Source organism: Phaseolus vulgaris, unplaced genomic scaffold (genome assembly GCF_000499845.2).
Source record: "Phaseolus vulgaris cultivar G19833 unplaced genomic scaffold, P. vulgaris v2.0 scaffold_12, whole genome shotgun sequence".
NCBI classification, from domain to species: domain Eukaryota; kingdom Viridiplantae; phylum Streptophyta; class Magnoliopsida; order Fabales; family Fabaceae; genus Phaseolus; species Phaseolus vulgaris.
The window spans coordinates 524,508-547,701 of record NW_027174081.1 but is presented as its reverse complement, the minus strand read 5'-3'; the positions used below and the strand labels follow the sequence as shown (position 1 = coordinate 547,701).

The 23,194-nt window shown below is 40.2% G+C and overlaps 1 protein-coding gene across 3 annotated transcripts; it reads left to right on the top strand.

Annotated features, from left to right (window-relative positions):
- Window positions 1-18,190: 18,190 nt before the first annotated feature.
- On the top strand, window positions 18,191-22,749 carry LOC137816880 (protein neprosin-like). 3 transcript variants are annotated; one of them, XM_068620041.1, is made up of 8 exons: window positions 18,191-18,361; window positions 18,447-19,079; window positions 19,237-19,323; window positions 19,468-19,740; window positions 19,861-20,031; window positions 20,258-20,311; window positions 21,915-22,061; window positions 22,201-22,749. In XM_068620041.1, exons 2-8 carry the CDS (start codon window positions 18,852-18,854, stop codon window positions 22,579-22,581), a joined length of 1,341 nt encoding a protein of 446 aa, XP_068476142.1. In that variant the 5' UTR covers window positions 18,191-18,361; window positions 18,447-18,851; the 3' UTR covers window positions 22,582-22,749. The 3 variants fall into 3 exon arrangements, with proteins under 3 accessions (XP_068476142.1, XP_068476144.1, XP_068476143.1); XM_068620043.1 differs by having other exon boundaries at window positions 18,204-18,343; XM_068620042.1 differs by lacking the exon at window positions 18,191-18,361 and having other exon boundaries at window positions 18,371-19,079.
- Window positions 22,750-23,194: the final 445 nt, after the last annotated feature.

Below are 23,194 nucleotides of genomic sequence, written 5' to 3'. Positions count from 1 at the left end.
CTCCAGCGCCGCTCCCCTGCTGATTAGAGGAGCCATCCACCGATAACACCCATCGGAAATCTAACCCTTCTGCAGGTGTCGCGATCGACGACAGCTCGACTACAAAGTCCGCGAACACCTGCCCCTTGATCGGTCCTCGGGGCTCGTACTGAATGTCAAATTCTGACAATTCCACCGCCCACTTGACCATCCTTCCTGCTACGTCAGGTTTCTTCAGCATGTTTTGGATGTGCAGATCTGTCATTACCACCACTGTGAAGCTGTGGAAGTAATGCCTGAGTCTCCTTGCTGAAAATACCACCGCCAGGGCAGCCTTCTCGAGGGCCTGGTACCTTGTTTCAGGGCCTTGCAGCACCTTACTCACGAAGTACACAGGCCGCTGGGCCTGGTCTTGCTCTTGCACCAGGACTGAGTTGACTGCTCTCTCCGTCACAGCGAAATATAGACGAAGAGGGATGCCTACCTGAGGTTTTCGCAAGACTGGTGGGCTCGCCAGATACTCCTTCAGTTTGATGAAGGCCTCCTCGCACTCCTGTGTCCAAAGGAACCTACTGTTGCGTTTAAGACACTGGAAGTACGGATGACCTTTCTCCCCTCCAGCGGACATAAACCGGGACAAGGCTGCCAAGCGACCGGTGAGCTGCTGCACCTCCTTCACCGTCGTCGGGCTCCTCATTGCCACGATTGCTGCACACTTCTCTGGGTTAGCTTCGATTCCCCGCTCTGTTAAGAGGAAACCCAAGAACTTCCCAGCCTCCACGCCAAAAATACACTTCTCAGGGTTGAGCTTCAGCCTGTACTTGGCGATGGTGGTGAATAGTTCTTCCAGATCAGCTGCATGATGCTTCTTCTCTTGGGACGTAACCACCATGTCATCCACATATGCATGTACGTTCCTTCCCAGCATGGGCGAGAGCACCCTATCCATGAGCCGCTGGTAGGTGGCCCTCGCGTTCTTTAGCCCGAATGGCATGACCTTGTAGCAATAGCAAGACCGTTCCGTCATGAACGCGGTCTTGCACTCATCCATGGGGTGCATCCTGATCTGGTTATACCCTGAAAAAGCATCCAAGAAGCTGAGTAGCTTCCCCCCTGATGCGCTATCAACTAGGGCGTCTATACTGGGTAAGGGGTAAGAATCTTTGGGGCATGCCTTGTTGAGGTCAGTGAAGTCCACGCACATTCTCCACTTGCCGCTTGCCTTCTGAACCAGTACCACGTTCGCTAGCCACTCGGGGTACTGGATCTCTCTGATGTGCCCTGCAGCAAGGAGCTTCTGCGCTTCATCGTGGATCACCTTTCTCTTTTCCTCATTGAATTTCCTTCGCCTTTGTCGCACAGGTCGAACCTTAGGATCCATCGACAGACGATGGCAAAGGAAATCGGGGTCGATTCCTGGCATGTCGGACGCTGACCATGCAAAGGCACCCATGTGCTTCTCGATAACACCAACAATCAGCTTTCGCTCTTCTTCAACGAGGGATCCCCCCAATTTGAACTTTTTCCCCCTTATGTCCACTTCGACCCATCCTTCAGCTGGGTGGGGCCTTCTCTCACTGGCGATGACCGCCCTCGCGATCCCTGACTCGCGAGAAGCGATCGCGCCTTCCTCTTCCTCTTCCACCTGAGCTACCTGGGAGCCCCCCACCGTAGCGTTCTCCATCCTCTGAGCACCCTGTGTTTCCCTAACCACCGATCGCTCTTCGCGCACACCTGGTGGGGGTGTCGTGGTGACGTGACATACGCTTCTCTTCTGCTTTAGGCTGTTCTCATAACAGCGTCTAGCCTCAGCCTGATCCGACTTGATGGTTATTACGGCCCCCTCCATCGACGGCAGCTTCAGCTTCATGTGCCTCGTTGATGGTATTGCGCCCAACCTATTGAGGGTTGGCCTCCCCAACAAAATGTTGTACGCAGAAGGGGCGTTCACCACCAAGTACTTTATCCTTTCAGTGCGGGCTGTCATTCCATCAGTGAACGTTGTCCTCAGCTCAATGTATCCCCGCACCTCTACCTGATCTCCTGCAAAACCGTAGAGACACCCGATATACGGCCTCGGTTGATCAGGGGACAGCTGCAACTTGTTAAACGTCGGCCAGAACATGACGTCTGTCGAGCTTCCTTGATCTACGATCACTCTGTGCACTCGTCTTCCTGCTGTGATGAGGGAAATGACCACAGGGTCGTTATCGTGCGGGACAACGTCCCGTAGGTCAGCTTTCCTGAAGACAATATCTACTTCAGGGTAATGGCTTTCGTCCACCGAGTCTACCGCCATGACCGATCGAGCGTACCTCCTTCTCTGTGACGCGGTGCATCCCCCACCAGAGAAGCCCCCCGCAATTGTTTGCACTTCCCCGTGTACAGGGACTTCATGCTGCTACTCTCTAGCCTGGGATCCTGACGTGCGATCACTCTGCGGCTCACGCAGGTAGTCTGCCAGGAATCCAGACTTCACCAACTCTGCCAGTTGGTGTCCCAACGCCAAACAGGAGTGGAGTGTGTGGCCAAAGGCCTGGTGAAACTCACACCATTCGTTTTTCTTCCTTCCCAGTACCTTATCTGTCTTCTCCGGTACTCGTAATCTCGCTGCCACAGCAGGAAGCACGATGAGATCCGCCAATCCCACCATGAAATTGTATCATGGGGGTGCGTTATTCTCCCTTGCACGCCCCCTGCTCTGATCCTTGCCTGGTGGATAGGGACGAGGTTTTCCCTGCACCTTCTTCCCCTCCTTGGCCTCATGCACCCTTGCTTGCTGCTGCGGCTTCCCTTGCCCCCCACGCGGTCTTGATGGTGCGGCACTTCCTCTTTTCTCAGAAACCTCTGTTTCTGCCACTATGTGCACCACCGCGCGTCGTCGGATCTCTGCAAAGGTGCTGGGATGGCTCCTGATGAGGGACTCACTGAAGGGACCAGGCAGCACTCCCTTCTTAAACGCGTGCACCAGCATATCCTCATCCTTGCTGGGCAGTCTAACCACTTGTGCTCCAAAGCGGTTGAGATAGTCCTTCAGCGACTCGCCTTGGTACTGTCGTACATCGAACAAATCGTATGACACCACTGCGGGTGCTTTGTTGACGATGTACTGCTCAATGAAAAGCTTTGAAAATTGAGGGAAAGACGTGATATGTCCTTCTGGTAAGCTCACGAACCACTCCATGGCGATTCCGCTTAGTGTGCTCATGAACATTTTGCAGTACACAGCGTCTGAGCCGCCAGACAACATCATCTGGGTGTGGAACGCCGTCAGATGCGCCTCCGGATCTTCTACTCCTGTGAACGACACCTTTACCTCCACCAGGTTGGGAGGCACCATGGTTCCCATGACTTCAGGGGAGAATGGCATGGGGAACGCTCTTGGAGGTGACGGCTGCCTAGACATCCTTTCGTCAACCGCGTGTTCCCTCTGCGCCTGCAACGTCCTCCTCAACTCTTCATTGACGCGATTCAGCTCGTCGTTCCTACTCTGCGACGCAGCCAACTCCGTCTGCATCCTTTCTTGTTCAACTCTCGATGCTGCGGCGTTATCCTGCATCGTGCGCACCATCTCCTAGACCTGCGCCATTGTCACAGCTCCTTCGTCAGCAGATGGTGCAGGTGATGGTTGTCTGTTTCTTGGCATCTTTCCCTAGCAAAGAACTTGGTAAAACTCTGGTAAGCTTCAAAAACTGTGGTGTATATGGGACCACGATTCACTCGAGCCCCACGGTGGGCGCCAAATGATCCTGCCGAAAACTCGAACGTGGAGGAATCGCTTTGTAGCACTCTCTGTCCCGTCTACGCGACTGTGTTCTCTGCAAAGTCACCCTCAGAACCTTCTCTTGGATCTCCAAACGCGACCTGCAAAACACACAGACGGCGCCTCTAGCGGCCGTTTGCACTCCGACGATCAAGTTAGACCATAGAACCACCAAATGAGAAAAACTAGTAGTGTGTGTGAAAAACTCTTGCTCTCTCTGTTCTCGTATCTCCCCCTCTCAATCTCTCCCTGATTCTATTTTATGTCTCTCTCTGTATCTGGGCCTAACAGAATTCTGTTATGCTTTCTGGCATGTGTCAGAACCCTGTTATGCTTTTCTGCGACAACGTACGTCTAGAATCAGTAGAGTGAGAGCGTGAGAGTCTGTGCGTGTCTGCGCGTCTCTGCGCTTGGCTGCGCCTGTCTGTACCCTTAGTGGTACGGAGTGCACTTTTATCTGGACCGCACCCCTCTCAGATGATGACACGTGGAGGCCTGCAACTCACATCTAACCACACACGTGTCACTTACTGGAAGGGCTCTAGCGCTTCTCTGTGTGTGCCTAAGTTACGCCCTTGCGGAGTAACTTAGGATATTTCTCCCATCTGGGTAAATCGCATACTCTTAGGAGAACGCCAGGTGTGGCTGGTCTAGGCACACTCACCAAACGTTGCTCTCTGCGTAAACGGCTTACCCTTCACGGTGTCACGCACGTAATGGGTTGAGGGAATCACCAATCACTGACTGGTTTACTAGTTCCCTCAGGCCACTCTCGTGCATGATTCCCTGAGATGTGCTCATGCGAGGTCCATGCGTAACGCTCTCGCTGGGAACCTCAGTCCCAGTTTAACTGTGTGTAACACGAGACCCCGATGACTGATCAGTGCTCTATTGCTTCTCGCGTTCTGTCCCCAGGCGTTCGTATGGGAACTGGTCTGTTGGTGGCCACTCGGTTACTGACCACCGATCACCGTACTGGGTGATCTGTCCCCTGACCTCTCTGCCGCCTGATCTGTCGGTGGTCCCTTGGTTACGGACCCCCCGATCACCGCTCTTGGCGATCGTCTCCCTGATCTCTCTGTCACCTGCTCCACGTGTCACCCTGCGAGTGGTCCACGTGGTCCTCTGCTGCTGACGTCATCGACTACCGATGACCGATCGGATCAAGTTTGCTACAGAATTTTTTTTCTCAAAATATATTAAAAAATAATTTTTAAACTGAATTTTTTAGTTAAATAATTTTATGTCAGATTTATCTTCTTCTTGTGTCATCAATTTCTTTCATTATTATATGTATTCATGCTAATATAGTCATGGCACTTTGCTTAGCTTCCATGCATATAGTATATATATGGAAAATGTTGGTCGAACAACCGCTTATCTCATTGCTCCAGTGTACAACTGTCCAGGTGGCAAAAAAACAAATATTAAATTGTTGTTGCGGGGCCCACAATTTTTTTTCAAAAGGTTAAATCTTTGGTTCAAATTTCCATTAGGGTTACGAAACTCTCCCTCTTTCAATTTCTTCTTCTTTTGGTGGTTGAACTCCCTCTTTCAATTTCTTCTTCTTTTGGTCCCATGGTTCACCAGTGCACCGTTCCCTCTTGCAGTTTGTTGTTGTATTGGTTTCCTGTGCCATGGTTCCTTGTTCTTCGTCGTCGTCGTCGGCCGGTGTTTGCTCGGTGGACGCCCTCCATCTCTTTTCACGGTGGTTAGGTGATAAAGGTAATATATTTTTTATTCAATGGATTATGAAGTGAAACATTGTTGTTGTGTGATTTTGATGATGTTGTGTGATTTTGATGTTGTTGTAGAGCCTATTTTGATTCAATTTTAGTTTGAGTTTCGTGTTGAAGGAAGTTTGAAGCTTTTCTTCCTTGAATGTTGAATTGTTGGTATTGTTGTTATTACTAGACACATTGATATAAAATTGATAAATTTTTTTCACAGTGATGAAGTTAGAGTATATAAATTGTATGGTCTAATCGTTGAACAAACAAGTTTGGTAATTGTTGGTTTAGGGTTTAGTAGGAATATGTGGTTGGGGTGGGCATGAAGTGGGCAGAAAGTGTGTTAGATAAAATTTTTAGAGTCCATCAGCTTATTGAGTGTGATTGTATAAGTTGGGAGACCATGAACATTTAGCATGTGCTCCATTTCCTGCATCTATTGCATGTTGAGCTTTGAGGTTGTTGTTAGTAGAGGATAATTGTTTGAAACACTTTGCAGGCAAGGCCAATGGCCAATGTAAGAATATAATTCCAAAAGCCCAAATTAAAACAGCTTCGTACAACTAGATTAATTGAAAATAGAACACGATAGGGTAACCTCATCATAAAAACTACACGCAAATTACTTATTACCCCAACTATGTGTTGTGCGCAGATATGTATTAGGTCTTTCATATTGTTGACAACCTCCGAAATTTGTCAAGCATTGTAGCATGTAATATATTGGATGAGAAAATACAAAGCATAACAAATCAAAGGTTTTCTTTATAGTACTCAACATTTGACATACACTTTCAGGTAGAATTTAATACCATACCTGCAAACATCTCACATATGTTTCAGAAAAACCCAAGTCATTAAGCGATTGCAACTCCAAAATCTGTGGAAGTTGGCGCCATGCTGTCAATACCCTGATAAAAAATAAACATTACATTAAACAACTCAAGTGTCATTGTAATTGTTTGTTACCTAGATGTGACATAGACTGTTCTAAGCAGCAGATACTTTTTAACCAATCATTGTTATAAAATGCTCAAAACAGAGGGTGGTTGACAAAAGCGAATGAGAATCTGAATTTGTAATCTATATTTAAGAAATTACCATGAGATGCTCTTAATTTTGTATAGCATGATTGTAAAAATATGAATGTGTGACTTTGCATTTTTGTATGTATAAAACATGTTATTTCTGTGAAGCAGGGCAGCAGAATGCAACCAAACATGCCCATGGGGTAAAATGTCATATTACAATAAGATCTTTTTGTTTCCAATTTTACTGTTAATGATTTCCAACAATACTTTTTTTCCTGTGATTTTGGCCCTGGTTATATATAGTTGGATGGCCGTTCAATAAACCCAATAAATATGAAGAAAAATAGTTTGCACCATATCCTTTCTGTTGAGTTCTTGTTATCCATCTATATACCGAAATCACAGTATGCAGCATGAGTGTAGGGCAGTGTCCAGTGATCACAAATTCACTCAATTTAGAGGTTTGTTGTATGTGGTGACCCTAGTAGGAATATGTGGTGACCACATTAGACTTCATGCACAGTCCCTTTGCAAACTTATTCTGGAAATGTGAAGTGTGTGTTGGTGTTGGTTTGGATGGGCATGATGTCGACAGAAAATGCGTTAGATCAGATTTTAGAGTCCATGAGTGTAAGGCAGTGTCCAGTGATCACAAATTCACTCAACTTAGGGCATTGTTGTATGTGGTGACCACATTATAGTTCCTACACAGTCCCTGTGCAAACTTATTATGTAAATGTGAAGAGCGTGTTAGTGTTGGTTGAGTTGGGCATGATGTGGGCAGAAAGTGTATTATATCAGATTTTGAGAGTCCACGAGTGTAGGGCAGTGTCCAGTGATCAGAAATTCACTCAACTTAGAGGATTGCAGTATATGGTGACCAAAGTAGGAACATGTGGTGACCCACATTAGACTTCTTGTACACACCCAGTGAAAACTTAATTCGTGGGAATCTGTTTTTAGGTGATGTTCTTTGCAACGGGGTTGTTCATGGTTGATCAACTTCAAAAGAATGGAAGGGCCCAACGTTTTTCCTTTAATCCTTTTTTTGTTGTGAGTGGACTGTGGAATTTAAGTTGTTGTTTTCATATGTATACTTTCTATTAATAACACTACATTTTTTGTTGCACAAAGGATCGTGTTATTGGAGAAATGAAAACAACTTCAGAAAAGAAAGAGTGAGACACGAAGGATTACTGTTCGTTTGCAAAAGATTTGATTCCATTTGAATCACTATCATATTGCGATTTTATAAGTTTGTATTATATAATTTTCTATAATGATTTTGGGGCATAATTTTTTATGTGTTTAATTAAGTTACATTATTCACTTATTCATCCCAACGGTGCACAATGACCATTGGTGGGTCTACGCGTTTAATTTTCATAGTAGGGAATTGCATGTCTTGGACCCCCTCGGCCATAGAAGGGGAAAACGGGTTAGTATTTTTGTTATTTTTATGAATATTCATATGTAAATATTTTTATGTGTTTTCCTGTATGTAGTTATGATTGTGGAGTATTGGTTTAGAAATATATTGAGTTGTGGAATGGTACGGTTGACTATGACGGGAAGACGATGCCTGAATACAACAACGTACGTATTTGTTCCCTTCACTAGTAGAGTACAAGTTATAAGTTTTATTCTGCACTGAAAATTGATTTTCAAAATTAATTTCAGGACGAGCTTCAAGCATTTCGTCAGGAAATGGATTTTAATTGGGTCCTTGATGCACGTAATGCAGAACGAGAAAATTTGTTGAGGGAGTTCAACTTTCGTGGAACATCAGAATGATGGTGGTTGAGAGTGCGTTGCATGTGAATCTGCATGTTCTGCAATTGTGTAGTTATTCATTACATGTTTTAGTGTATCCTAGGAGCATTCATAACTGTAGAAACATAATGGATTACGTACACTTCCATTGAGTTGAACAATGTGCGAACTTTTTAATGCTAAGAATTGAAGACGAATATTGTTGTACCATATAATGCAACAAACCTTCTAATTACAGTTAAAATTAGTTTCCATCATTTGTAATTATAATGACAAGTTTTTCCAGAAATGATTTTATTCGTATTCAAACCCAAAGGGTCCATTAGCAAGTGTCACATACTGTGAAAGGTTAATTTAACGGTCTTTCGTGGTTAAGTATGACTTCGTTCTTAGTTCGTTGGACTCAGTCAAAAAAAAGTTATAAATATTTACATTTGTCCATTTTGCTACACTAAAATAAGTTTAAAGTTAACAATATTAAGTTAAAGTTCAAAATTTGGCAACTTTTTTACCAAGTCTTTGGGTAAAACATAAACAACTACGATCAAAGCGAGGAAGACAAAATTTCATGATAATATGCCTAAGCAACATTCCATCCAAAAATTTTCGTGCAAGCTCAAATGGACCCCCCTTCAGCACTGGCCTATTTTCGCTCAATCCAAAAAATTTCGTGTAAGCTAAAATGGACCCCTTCAGCACTGGACTATTTTCGCTCAATCCAAAAAAATTCGTGCAAGCTAAAATGGACCCCTTTAGCACTGTCCTATTTTCGCTCAATCCAAATTATTTTCGCGCAAGCTAAAATGGACCCCTTTAGCACTGCCCCGTTTTCGCTCAATCCAAAAATTTTCGTGCAAACTAAAATGGACTCCTTCAGCACTGAACTATTTTCGCTCAAACCAAAAATTTTCGTCCAAGCTAAAATTGACCCCTTTAGCACTGCCCTATTTTAGATCAATCCAAATTATTTTCGTGCAAGCTAAAATGGACCCCTTCAGCACTGCCCCGTTTTCGCTCAATCCAAAAAAATTTGTGCAAGATAAAATGGACCCCTTCAGCACTGGCCTATTTTCGCTCAATCCAAAATATTTCGTGTAAGCTAAAATGGACCCCTTCAGCACTGGACTATTTTGCTCAATCCAAAAAATTTTGTGCAAGCTAAAATAGTCCCCTTCAGCACTGCCCTATTTTCGCTCAATCCAAATTATTTTCGTGCAAGCTAAAATGGACCCCTTCAACACTGCCCCGTTTTCGCTCAATCCAACAATTTTCGTTCAAGCTAAAATGGACTTCTTCATCACTGTCTTATTTTCGATCAATCCAAATTATTTTCGTGCAAGCTAAAATGGACCCCTTCAGCACTGCCCCGTTTTCGCTCAATCCAAAACTTTTCGTACAAGCTAAAATGGCTTTCTACCTTAATATAACCGTAAACAACATTGTTAAGGTATGTGGCTATCATTATAACTATAGTACAAACAACTGTGCCTTTTGTTACAATATTCATGCCTATAGGGAGATGGGACCTAGAGAACTATTGAAGTCTTCTTCTCCTCCCTTCGGTCGGTCAGGTGACTGGGTGGTGAGTTGGGATTCTTCTCGTCCTCCTACTTCTCCTTCGGCACTCGGCCTCGGCTGAACACCGGATGGTGGGGGTACCTGCGAAGGCACTCCGACGCTCAAGTCAGTAAAGCGGGTGGTCAACTCTCAGGTAGGTGAACAATAATAAATGACATACCTTTCTCCTTGGGATGCGTGCTATTTATATTATTGTAATGGGCCTACCTTGTTAGGCCCGTTTATCGAGGTGGATACCGCTTAGGGTTGCATTACCTAATTCTTCATGATGGATTAGCTTCACTGATCTCGGTTTGAGCGTTAATTTTAATAGGGTTCGGCCGTCGGCCAAGCTCCCATGGTATGGGTCGGCCATCGGCCAAATCCTTGTGGTCTTTGCCGCCTCGGCCAAGTTTTCTGAGGTCTCGGCCAAGTGGGTCTGAGGTCATCCGGCCAAACTTCTCAAGTCTCAGCCAGGTTCCCCTGGTTTCGGCCAAGTGGACTCGACCTCGGGCATCCAGGTGGGTCCCGACCTCGCCCATACCGGTACACTTGCCCCCAGGCTCAAGGGCATATGTGCTAAATATGTTCGATGAGTCTTTAATGATGAATGTCGGTCGGCCTCCCTTAATCGTGCGGCTATTTCATTTGTCGAGGTGTGACGTGACCTAGGCGGCGTGACGTGACCCTAGGTGACGTGACATGATTGGCATTAATGAGGGGTTTTTTGGGCGGGAAGCGTAGTGGACCGTTGGATCTCTTGGATCTAACGGTTGAGATTGGCGCGTTGGTTCAGGATCCGAGGCCCATGGGCCTTATAAATAGGGGTCTCTAACAGTGTCGAAACCTTGCATTTTCTAAGTGAGTTTATCTAATAGTCGAGCCTTCCTTCGTCCACTGCTCTGAGAACCGAGTGACCCTTCGGCCTCTTTAGCAAGCTTTGCCTTCGCTTCCCCTTTCTTTTTTCCACAAAGGTTAGTGATGTCAACCGTGTCTCGGCCAACATCCTCTTCGTCCGGCCATTCTTCTCCCTCTCTCGGTCGCCCCTCTCGTGCCCTCGGGCTTTCTTCCTCTTCGTCAACTTCTTCGTCAACTTCCTCTTCATCAACCTCTTCATCTGCCACCGATTCTTTATCGGCTGGGGTGGCCGAGGTGCCACCCATGGTAGAGGTGGTTAGGGGGGACGACCCGGTTAACGCTGTTGACCGATCGGATTCTCCCCTTACCACCGTGGTCGCTCGGCCGGACTCTCCCCCCGCCAGCGTTGGCGACCGGCCGGGATCACCCCCGACGGCCGTTCCACTCGCGGATTTTAGTTGGGTGGATCCTAGTGTTGTTGATTTCTCGTCCTCTTATGATACCGAGAAGTCTGTGGCCAAGTTTTTGGCCAAGTACCCAGTGTTGAAAGCGTGCGAGGACTCCGACGATTCTAGGGATCCAGATTACTTTAGAATCTTGCCTTGTGGTCCGACCGAGAGGGTGTGTATGGATCGGGCTAATGCCAGTCCTCCCTTTTTTTACATGTATACTTGCTTTTTTCAGATCTTCATGTGTCCCTCCCTTTCGACGAGTTCACAATGGGCGTCCTTCGGGCGCTCAACGTGGCGCCCACCCAAGTGCACCCAAATACGTGGGCGTCCCTTCAAGCATTTCGTTTGCTGTGTGACGCCATGTGGCTTCGCCCCACCCTTCTTCTTTTCTTTGTTATTATGGTTCTTACCCCGGTCGTCTAGCCTCTTGGCTCTCTTTGGCCGAGCAGCCGGGACGTGTATTGTTCGACCCCTTTGCGGTCTCGTATAAGCGGTTTAAGGAAAGGTTTGTCAAGGTCGTCATTCGGCCCGAGGCGACGGCTTTTTTCTTTGACCGAGCCGGTCGGTCTCGGTTCCCCTTACATTGGACCTCCAAACCCACAGGATTTAAGTTTTGGCCGAGGCCGACGGAGAGTGAGGAGGAGTTGGAGATTCTGTCCTTCTTCGACGCACTCCCAAGGAAGCTTCCTTGTCGATCGCTGATCGGTGCATATACCGAGACAGCGCGTTGGGCGGCCATTAGGGGTATGGGTTCGCGTTTTTGTTGTGCCGGTCGATATTTTCTTTTACGTTTTCTAACTTGTGTTTTTGTTGTGCAGCTACAATGATTCAAGAGAAACCGGCCGGCGTTAGCGTCCTCGATGAATACCGACAGAGGGCGGCCGAACGAAAGGGACGTCGAAGCATCGACGTTCTTCCTGCAAACACTCCGGCCACCCCAGCTGAGAGGGACCCGGCCGGCCCTTCCCGCAAGTCCAAGAAAAGGGAGATGGGACCTAGAGAACTATTGAAGTCTTCTTCTCCTCCCTTCGATCGGTCAAGTGACTGGGTGGTGAGCTGGGATTCTTCCCGTCCTCCTGCTTCTCCTTTGGCACTCGGCCTCGGCTGAACACCGGATGATGGGGGTACCTGCGAAGGCACTCCGACGCTCAAGTCAGTAAAGCGGGTGGTCAGCTCTTAGGTAGGTGAACAGTAATAAATGACATACCTTGCTCCTTGGGATGTGCACTATTTATATTATTGTAATGGGCCTACCTTGTTGGGCCCGTTTATCGAGGTGGATACCGCTTAGGGTTGCATTACCTAATTCTTGATGATGGATTAGCTTCATTGATCTCGGTTTGAGCATTAATTGTAATAGGGTTCAGTCGTCGGCCAAGCTCCCATGGTATGGGTCGGCCATCGGCTAAATCCTTGTGGTCTTTGCCGCCACGGCCAAGTTTTCTGAGGTCTCGGCCAAGTGGGTCATCGGCCTCGTCATCCGGCCAAACTTCTCAAGTCTCAGCCAGGTTCCCCTGGTTTCGGCCAAGTGGACTCGACCTCGGGCATCCAGGTGGGTCCCGGCCTCCCCATACCGGTACAAAATCAAACAATTCACAATTAATGTATTCTGTAAATGTGCTTCTGCAATAAACTGACTTTGGGTCAACAAAAGGAACATAACAAGGACAAAAAACATCCATTATTCCCCACCCCACCCTAACCAATAACAAAACAAACCTAACATTTTAACAAAAAGTTACCCTGCCTCTGTGATACAACTATAATGTGGGTCACCATATATTCCCTCTAGGGTCACCACATTCTGCAACGGTCTAAGTTGAGTCAATTTTGTGGTGAGTTCGCACTTTCCTACTCTCATGGGTTCTAAAGAACCCATTTAACCCACTTTCTCCCCACCTCATGGCCCACCCTTCACCAACATGAACACTCACTTCCCATATCTAGAAAAAAAATTCACTGGGTCTGTGCACGAACTGTAATGTGGGTCACCACATATTCCCTATATGGTCACCATTTGATGATATTGTCTTAGTTGAGAGAATTTTCTGCCCACTTCACACTACTCTAAACTCATGGCCTCTAAAGACCTCAATTAAACCACTTTGTCCCTAGCCACTACAACCAAGATGAACACTCACTTCCCATTTCCAAAAAAAGTTTCCCGCAGGAAGTGTAATCTGGGTCACCACATATTCCCTATAGGGTCACCATTTGATGATATTCTCTTAGTTTACTGAATTTTGTGCCCACTTCACAGTGCTCTACACTCATGGACTCTAAACACCTCAATTGAACTACTTTGTCCCATGCTCATGCCCCACTAAAACCAACACAAACATTCACTTCCCATTTCCATAAAAAGTTCCACTGTTGGGTCTGTGCAGGAAGTGTAATGTGTGTCACCACATACTCTTACTAGGGTCACCACGTACTACAACCCTCTAAGTTGACTGAATTATTGCTCACTTGAAACAGCCTTGCACTCATGCCCTCTAAAGATCTTATCTAACACACTTTCTCCCCACATCATGCCCATCCCAACAAACATCAACACTCACTTCATATTTCTATAAAAAAGTTTCACTGGGTTTGTGCAGGAAGTGTAAAGTGGGTCACCACATACTCCTGCTAGGGTCACCACATACTGCAACCCTCAAAATTCACTGAACAATGTCGTTACTTCACACGGTCCTACTTTCATGGCCTATAAAAAACTGATTTAACCCACTTTCTCCCCACCTCCTGCCCCTCCCCAACCAACATCAACACTAACACTCTCTTTTTACCTTTCTTATCCATGTCAACATTACAAAATTTCCTTAAAATTTTTGGTACCTCTTCAACTTAACATTCTAAACAAAAAATCTTCATTATTTATACACCAAGACACATATTTCCAACAACAATATTTTCAACAAAAAATTTAGTCATACTCAAGAAAAATGGGTCTCGATTTTTGGACAACTCTAAATGAGTTGCTCTACCGATCCCTTTTCTTTGTGTATCATAACATGCTACTATAAAATAAAATACTACAATATTAGTCAAATACATAATCACAAAGTAAACTCAACGTGAAATACGAATATACATTTATCTTAACAGTGTGTGCAAAAAATTAGCTTTGGGTCACCACAGAACAAATAACCCAAATGACCCAACAACAAAAATCACACAAGATCAATGTTATCCTAAACCCTAAAGAAATGAAAAAAATAAATGTATTACCTTTGAAAAGAGGATGCCCAAGAGGAAAACGCCACCCAACCACCGTGAAAGGAGGATGTCTTCGCCACCAAACCACCCTGAAAACAGATGGACCATGAGGACGACAAACACTGCTGCAGAAAAACGTTGCGGAGAACTTGGAAGAAATGCCTTGCATTGAACTTGGAAGAAATACCTTGCGGAGAACTGGAAGAAGATGTAGAGGACAAAGATGTAGAGGACAAACAGAAACGTAAATTCAACCCCAATTTCTCTTTCTTAAAACCTAATTTCACATTCTGAAGCACTCAAATACTAAATGTTCAACTTTTACGTGGACTCCACAACCTAAATAAAATAATATTTTTTTGTGTCACGTTGGGAGTTGTATGGTGAAGCAACTCATTTAGAGTTGTCCAAAAATCGGGACCCTAGCGCAATAATGAAATATTTCTATAATAATATTTATAAGAAAACAGATAACGAAACTTTCGTAAACAAAAATTCTAAACTTGTCTTCATTTTGTATCATATCCTAAAAAATAGTAAAAACAACTACTTTACACCTATTTACTGTTTTTTAAAATAAATTATTACATTATAATAAAATAATAATTTATTTAAGTATCAAAATAAATGTAAGAGTACTATCATTAATCTATCCAGAAAGAGATCTCTCAACTATAGAATGAATTTGCTGACAAATCAACTAACTTCTCAAATAATTAATAGACGCTACCTCTTTTCATTATTTTCTATTCAGTTATTTATATCTAATCGTTATAGTTTGATCATAATGTCTGTTCAAGTATAATTCCAAGAAATAAATATATTATGTATTTAATAAAAGTATTTATCATATTAAACAATAGAAATATTAGCATTAATTTTTTAAATTGGAAATATTTTTTAACCAAGGGACCCTTATAATTTAATTCAGGTTCCATAATTTTAGCCATGTCAAAATTAAAATACTGCTTCAAAAAATCAAACTTGTCAATACCAAGCCTCATATTTGGAAAGTTATACAGAGTGACCAAGTGTTATCTGCATGAAATAATGAATATTTTGTGTTTTTTTTTTCTTCGAGGAGGGAAAGGGCAAGTTGGCCAAATGCATGTTTGACAAGATATAATGATACTAAATTGATTGGTACATTCATGAGAGAAAGCATTAAAGTACCATGTGATTCACATATACAAGCTATTGATTGGATTGAACAGTCGTCTAATAAAATAAATTGACTTGCATATTCTTGCTCATGTTATTCACACGAAGAGGTTTTAGAGTATTCAATGGTTATAGAGATTATGCCACACCAAATTTATTTTGTGGATGCACTCTCATAATAGCAATGACTTACCCTTAAGCCCTATAAAATGGAGATTTCTCTTTTACCACTACTATGAAGACTTTTGTTCATATACTATTATAACATTGATTTACTTATTGATGTGGTTTTAGTGCATGTATAAGGGCTTTCAAGAGACAAGTTTATTTTATTTTATTTTATTAATAAAATTCATGTTAGACAACATGTGTTATCTCATAAAAAATAATATAAAATTAAAAAATAAACAAAAATATAAAGGAACTAAATCAAATCTATATAAAAAAAAACTTTTAAGAACAATCTAAACAATATTATATTGAAAATTTAAACTAAAAAATAAATATATAAAAATAAGAAAATAAACAAAAAAATATTTTATAATACATAACTTCTAAACACAACAAAGAAAAATATCTCAAAAATCTAATATGATAGATTCTTATTTATTCAACAATAATAATAAAATTTTATAATATTATTGCACATCATTATTATTATTTTTTTCTTAAATGATTTGTTATTTTATATGCTATGGTTATCATTAAATGTTTTGAAAATAAGGAGAGGGAGGAGGGACACTTGGTGTTGTAGGGAGTGACCAGTATTGTAATTGAAAGCTTACTGCGAGGTCAAACCATACATGTATGGTACAAAAAATCTCTTTCCACACTCTTTTATAAAAGCTATTTTACTCTTAGATACTTAATAATTTTAAACAATTTATACTCTTTAGGTTGTATTGAGGAGTTAGATCCATAAAAATACTTAATAACGCGATGCTCTTAGTATTCGATATAGTTATTTGAAGGATTTATATTTTTTCAGACATCAAAAAACTTAACTTTTAGTTAATTCAAAATTCTCATAAAGTTTTATTGGTGGATCAAACAATTTCACTTCATCTTCTACACGTAGAGTGATATTATATCACTTCATCGTCTATATATAGAATGATTTTAAAGACATCCTATTAAGTAAAATATATTACGAAAAAGTAAGTTTTTTTCATTATAAAGGTATAAAAGTGATATTTTAAAACATGACTTTTATTATGTTTTTTTTAAAATTTTTATTTTCATGGAAGTTGTGCTTCTTATAAAAATTAGTATAATTTTTTTTATTGATTTGAACTCGTGTTTACAAACAAAAATTCGCACTTTTTTTTTTTGCAATAGTGCAGTTTTTTAAAAATTTGATTTTTCAATTTATTTTAAATTTTTTATGTTAAAATATGTAATAAACTTTTTTAAAAAATTAATAAATTGACCAAAAATATGATTTAATTTTTTTTTTACTTTGCATGAGTACAAACTATAATTAATTTTAAAAAAATAATTATATTTTTGAACATAAAAAAATTAAAAAATTAAAAAAAAATAGGAAAGATGAATTCTTGTTTGATCGACCATACTTAATTTTTTCTTTATATTTAATCGTATTTTTAATTGAATAAATTGATCAAAAAGTTTCTTTTATAAAATCTTAAATAAAAATATACTTAATTTTTTTTTTAAAATATTACCTATCTCTACATAAAAAAAAAAATCAAATAAACTTATATAATTACAAAATTAAAAAACTAGAAAAAGTAAAGTCGTGTCGCGACTTAACATTAATAATAAAAAAAATCTATAAGGCCGATTGTTACTAACCAAACTTCTATTAAAGTAAAATCGTGATTTATAGTATGAATTGTCTAATTTCGTAATATTTTAAAAAATTATCCATTATTATGGTAGATTCTAAAAGAAAATTACACTTTTACGGGAAAAAAAAATATAAAAGAATGAATTGCTTTAGTTTTTATGCAAGTCTTCTACAATATCCCTTCCATCGTCCCTGCTAAATTTGAGTAGGCCACCATAGCAATTTTTTTCACAAGTTCCTATGTTCACATAATAATTTTATTTAAATTTGCGCAATTGCGAACTTTTAATTTAACTATACATATATAGTTGTATATGATTAAAATTTAATGTAAGAGAAAAATATAAAAAAAAGGAGAAAATACGATAAAAAAAAATACAATAAATGTATGTTAATAATAATTTCTCTCTTCCCAAACTTTTGATATTTAGCCTCTTCCGAATTCTTGATGTTTTTTATACTCAAGTTTCATTAATTATTATTTTTTACATATACCCATACTTAAATAGTAGATGCTAGCTATATTTTTGTGTTATAATAATTAAGCTGTAAATATTACATGATAGTATTTTAATTTTTGAAACTGTAGGTTATAATTCTTATTCATATATATATATATATATATGTTATTGGGCCAGTAAGATTTATGTTTAATTGAAAATAATTAGATTTAAAAAAGATTATTTTGTAAATTGTTTGAAGAAAGTTGTAAAGTTTTGAAAAGTAAATTATGTGTTGACATAAATTCGGATACACCTAGAGCAATGTAGGTGATGAAATTGAAAAGTAGGGGTTGCCCCACGTGGAAAAACCAAAAGGTTAAAAGGCACCTCTCCACCAATTGAGTGGTACTTAATTTGTCAGAGTTTAAAAAAAGGTTAAGCAAAGGAATGGAGAGACTGTGAAGGAAAGCAAGCTATAGCGAGGGAGGGAGGGAAGGTGTGGTTGAAGGCAAATATTAATGGCAAAGTGTATGGTGGCAGATGTACATTGAAGAAGTGCAATAAAAGGTGGATTGTTTCAGTTGGGTAGGTCTCAGTTTTTATAATGCTTTCATTTAAGTTTCAACTTTGAGAGCTAACCAAGTTCCCTTTCTTTCCACCTCACTCACAGATTCTCTCCTCGTTGGTTCAAAGTTTTTTGTGCCACCCCAGAAGTGTTGAAACTGCATGTGTGGTGGTGCTAGCTTCATCATGCGCCATCAGTGCATAAGCAGGCAATCATGATGATGACGGTGAAGCTTCAAAAGGGTATCTGAGCAGCTCCACCTTAATTGATCTCAACAACTCCCCTCCTTGCCATTAATATTATTAAACTAGAGAGAGATAGAGGGAGCCTTCTCTCCTTTCTTTTCTCTCAACAAGTCCTTGTCCAACTTTCTTTTCTCGGTTCAGTGTTTAGGCTTGGAAATAACCATGAAAGTCAGATTTTCTTTGTGCCGTTTGCTTTGCTAGTAATGGTTTCCTAGCTTTACGTTTTTGTTTTGCCCATCTTTTTTTTCTTGGCGCTGAAAAAGATATGGGTATTACTGGGAGAAAGAGAAGGTGCTCCTGTTCAGCTCCTTCTCCTTGTGAGGAACGTCTTCTTCTTCTTCTCTTTTTATTTGTTGCCATGCTTCTACAAAGGGCTATGGTTGAATCCAGACCGCTTAATTACACCAGACACAGGCAAACCAGTACCCTGAGACTTGAAAGGATTAGCAGGCACTTGGACAAGATCAATAAGCCTCCTGTGCTCACCATAGAGGTACTAATAATATTGTTAATATATATTATTATTATTTTATATTTTTATATACATATATTTTAGGGTACGTTTATGAGTGGTTGAGATTTTAATGGCCACATAAATGTTCATTATTACGTAACATTAAGTATTCTTTTGGCGTGGGATCGCATTGCAGAGTCCAGATGGAGATCTTATCGATTGTGTTCACAAAAGAAAACAACTGGCTTTAGATCACCCCCTTTTAAAGAATCACAAGATCCAGGTATACGTGTACAACAAACCTAATTAATTTCTCCTCTTTATTTGCTTTCCTTGTACTTCACTCATGTTCATCTACTTGTGGTGATCCCCAAAAGCACTGCTATTTGTTAAAAGTATGGTGTTAAATATTTGATGGATGTAATAGAAAATGCCAACGGAGATGCCAAGAGGGATGAAAGTGAATAGTAGGAGTGATAATGAAGAGGAAGGAGAAAGCATGAGAGTGAGAGAAGACGCATGGCAAATGTGGCACTTGAATGGGACACGGTGTCCAAAGGGAACGGTTCCAATACGACGGAGCACAGTGCATGACGTGGTGAGAGCAAAGTCTTTGTATGATTATGGGAAGAAACGTTCACAACTTCCTCTCTCTCGGCGCAACGATGCCCCCGATGTTCTCAGCGCCAATGGCCATGAGGTGCCTCCGTCTCTATCTTCTAACATCTATACTTTTAATACTATATCATATGTCATTGAAGTGTGGTATCCAGTCCATGTGCCTAGGTTTTATTATTGATTATAAATTTGTGGTAAGCAGCATGCAATCGCATATACTGGATCATCGCAAGAAATGTACGGGGCAAAGGCAACAATAAACGTATGGGATCCATCAATTCAAGTGATGAACGAATTTAGTCTATCACAGCTTTGGATTCTTTCAGGATCCTTCGATGGCACTGATCTTAATAGCATCGAAGCTGGATGGCAGGTACTTGTTCCAATTCCAACACTCTTTTGTCCCCCTATCTATTTTATCATCATCATATACCCTTTCTTTAATCTTAGGAAAAGGGTGAATTCCCATTAAAATATCATCAATTAATTGGAATGCATGTGATACACGACACATTACATTAATGCAATTAATGGTAGGAAATAGTTTCTAATTTTGTGAAATATTGGATCTCTGAAGCTTTGATCATTGTACTAGTCAGGTCAGTCCGGAGCTCTATGGTGACAGCAGACCCAGATTGTTCACTTATTGGACGGTTAGCATTTCTTCCTTTTTCCTCATTCTCATCAATTTATATATGTATTCTTCAGCACATCTTATAAAACCTTTAACCTAAAAGAATACAACACTTTCATTTTCTGATCGCTAGTTTTTCTTTAGGATATTTTATGAACTTCACTCTTCTCATAATGTTCAGTCACATAGCATGCTTATTTTAGAAAGATAAAAATAAAATTTAGTTAATGGGTCATATAATATTATGGTAGATCTTTATGAGATAAAAAAATTGTGTTTTCTTCTCATTGTTATAACCGTATCATATATTATTCAATAACGTGACTGTCCTAGTAAAGAAACACAATAGTTCATTTTTCTAGTATGTTTTCTGCATGTTTTGTTTTTGTTAATATGACTCACTTGATGACATTAATTACTGTGGTCCTTAATTAGTCTAGCCGGATAACAATCAAAGGTTGACTTTACGAACTTTTTATATAACTAACTTAAAGACTGCACTTCCATACCTTCTTATTTGATCTCATATATTTTTTATATTTCAAAAATATTTTTTTTTAATATTTTGGATTACATAATTCGAAATTTTTTTTCTACATCTAGAATTAGCTTTCAGATTATGTAATCCGGAAGCCTTTTGTGATTAGCTTCCGGATTACATAATCCAAAAATCTTTTCTATACATAAGATTAGCTTCTAAATTATGTAATCCGGAAGTCTTTTTTATCAGATGTGTGATTAGCTTCCGGATTACATATTCTGGAATAACTTCCGGATTCCGGATTATGTAATCCGGAATATATCCAGATTACATAATCCATAGGCTTATTTCAAATGCAAAAAATAGTTCTGGATTTTATAAATCTCAAACACTTCCGGATCCAAAACATCTTCCGGATTATGTATGGAGGTGGCACAAAAAAGGAGAAAATGGTATTTTTACATTTAATATGGAAGTGGGAGAAGGTATGGAGGTGTAGGAAGAAAGAGTCCTAACTTAATCTTCAGTTGAGATTATTTATTTGGGCTATGACTTGGGTCTGATCTTTTAACAACCAAAACTATATGTGGTGAAAATTTGTAAATGGCCTAGCTATGGTGAATGGCTGTTTCTTCCAGCACATCCATAACTTCTTCTGGCACTCCTAATTCAGGCAAAACAACAATTTGTCCTTAAAAAATCAATATAAAGAGCATTTTTTATATTTTAAAAAGTATGGGATATCACAAGAAATTATGGGTGCATGAAGAAACAACCATGGTGAATTAATACACTACGTAGTTACTTATTTTTTTTCTTCGAGTAGAGTTAGATAATAATAATATATCGTGTAGAGTGGCAACTTAGAAGGTAAAGTGATAATTAGTCAGATTTCCACTTAATATACCCAAAAGAAAAAGAAAAGGCTGGATGGAGAAAAGTGTACATATAGCTGAAGAATTTAGATCTTAATAATCCAAAAAATATGTATATATGATTAAATTATAGAACTAGAATTAATTTATTAATAGTATATATCTCAATAAATATATTTTTTGTACTAACATTATCATGTCATGTAAATTAATATGAATTAAGTGTAATCCCATATAACTATATATGAATTTTTTTGGTGACGCAGAGTGATTCATATCGTGCAACCGGATGTTACAACCTTCTGTGTGCTGGCTTTATTCAAACAAATAGTAGAATAGCCATTGGAGCTGCCATTTCTCCCGTCTCTTCTTATGATGGCAACCAATATGACATTACCATTCTCATCTGGAAGGTCAGTATTTGTTCTACACACAAATTCATGAGTGTGCATTTCATAGACATGACAAAGTCTAAGAAAAAATATCTATAACATATAATGTTTGGTTGAAAAGGATAGTTTTTTGACATGTTTAATTTTTGTTATGAATAAGGATCCAAAAGTGGGGAATTGGTGGATGAGTTTTGGTGACAAGACATTGGTGGGGTATTGGCCCGCAGAGCTATTCACACACTTAGCAGACCACGCAACGATGGTGGAGTGGGGAGGGGAGGTGGTGAACTCACGCAGCAATGGCCAACACACCTTCACCCAAATGGGGTCTGGACACTTTGCGGAGGATGGTTTCGGAAAAGCAAGCTACTTCAGGAACCTTCAGATCGTAGACATGGATAACAGTCTGAGTTCTGTGCAGAGCATCTCAACCTTGGCCGAAAACACAAACTGTTACGACATCAAGAGCTTCTACAGCAAAGAATGGGGCACCTACTTCTACTATGGTGGGCCAGGGAACAATCCACAGTGCCCCTCATAGTACAACACAAGTACATATAAATTGTCATGGACTACAAATACACTTCTTTCAAATTGCTCCATATCTAAGTACCAAAAAAAAACAAGTTCTTCTCATATATCTTTCTGTTTCATTCTTTATTTGTACGTAATTATAGAATTAATACTCTGATTTTTCCCTTCTTGTTTCTACCACTTCACTGTTTTGTTTGTTTCAATCGCCGCAAGGCTGGGAAAGGAAATTTTGAGATGTAGTCAACAATATAAATAAGGAATCGAAGACATGGATTTAAAAAAAATGATTGCAAATGACAGGTTTTGAATTTAAACATGATATCTGAAATTTTACTCACGGACGATCTCTTTCTTTATAATTATAAGTTTTATTTATAAATAAAAGACTTTTATGTAACTACCCCGAATAATAGCCTGATACATCCTTAACTCGTTTTAATGTTCATAATTCGTATTCGAACTCTTAATGTCACAACGAAACAATGATGACTCTTTTTGAAGTCAAATAGCTGATTAATTATCATAATGATTATCTTAAAGTTTCATTAATAACCATTATCCAAGAGTCTATAAATATGAATATTTTCAAGGAAGTAGACACAATTCTCTTACTCACATTT

Bases quoted from the DNA above. Each gene is read 5' to 3' on its own strand.
- LOC137816880 (XM_068620041.1), top strand. From the start codon at position 18,852: ATGGGTATTACTGGGAGAAAGAGAAGGTGCTCCTGTTCAGCTCCTTCT. The intron at 19,741-19,860 runs GTGCCTCCGTCT...TGTGGTAAGCAG, and splicing joins TCAGCGCCAATGGCCATGAG to CATGCAATCGCATATACTGG. The intron at 22,062-22,200 runs GTCAGTATTTGT...GTTATGAATAAG, and splicing joins TTACCATTCTCATCTGGAAG to GATCCAAAAGTGGGGAATTG.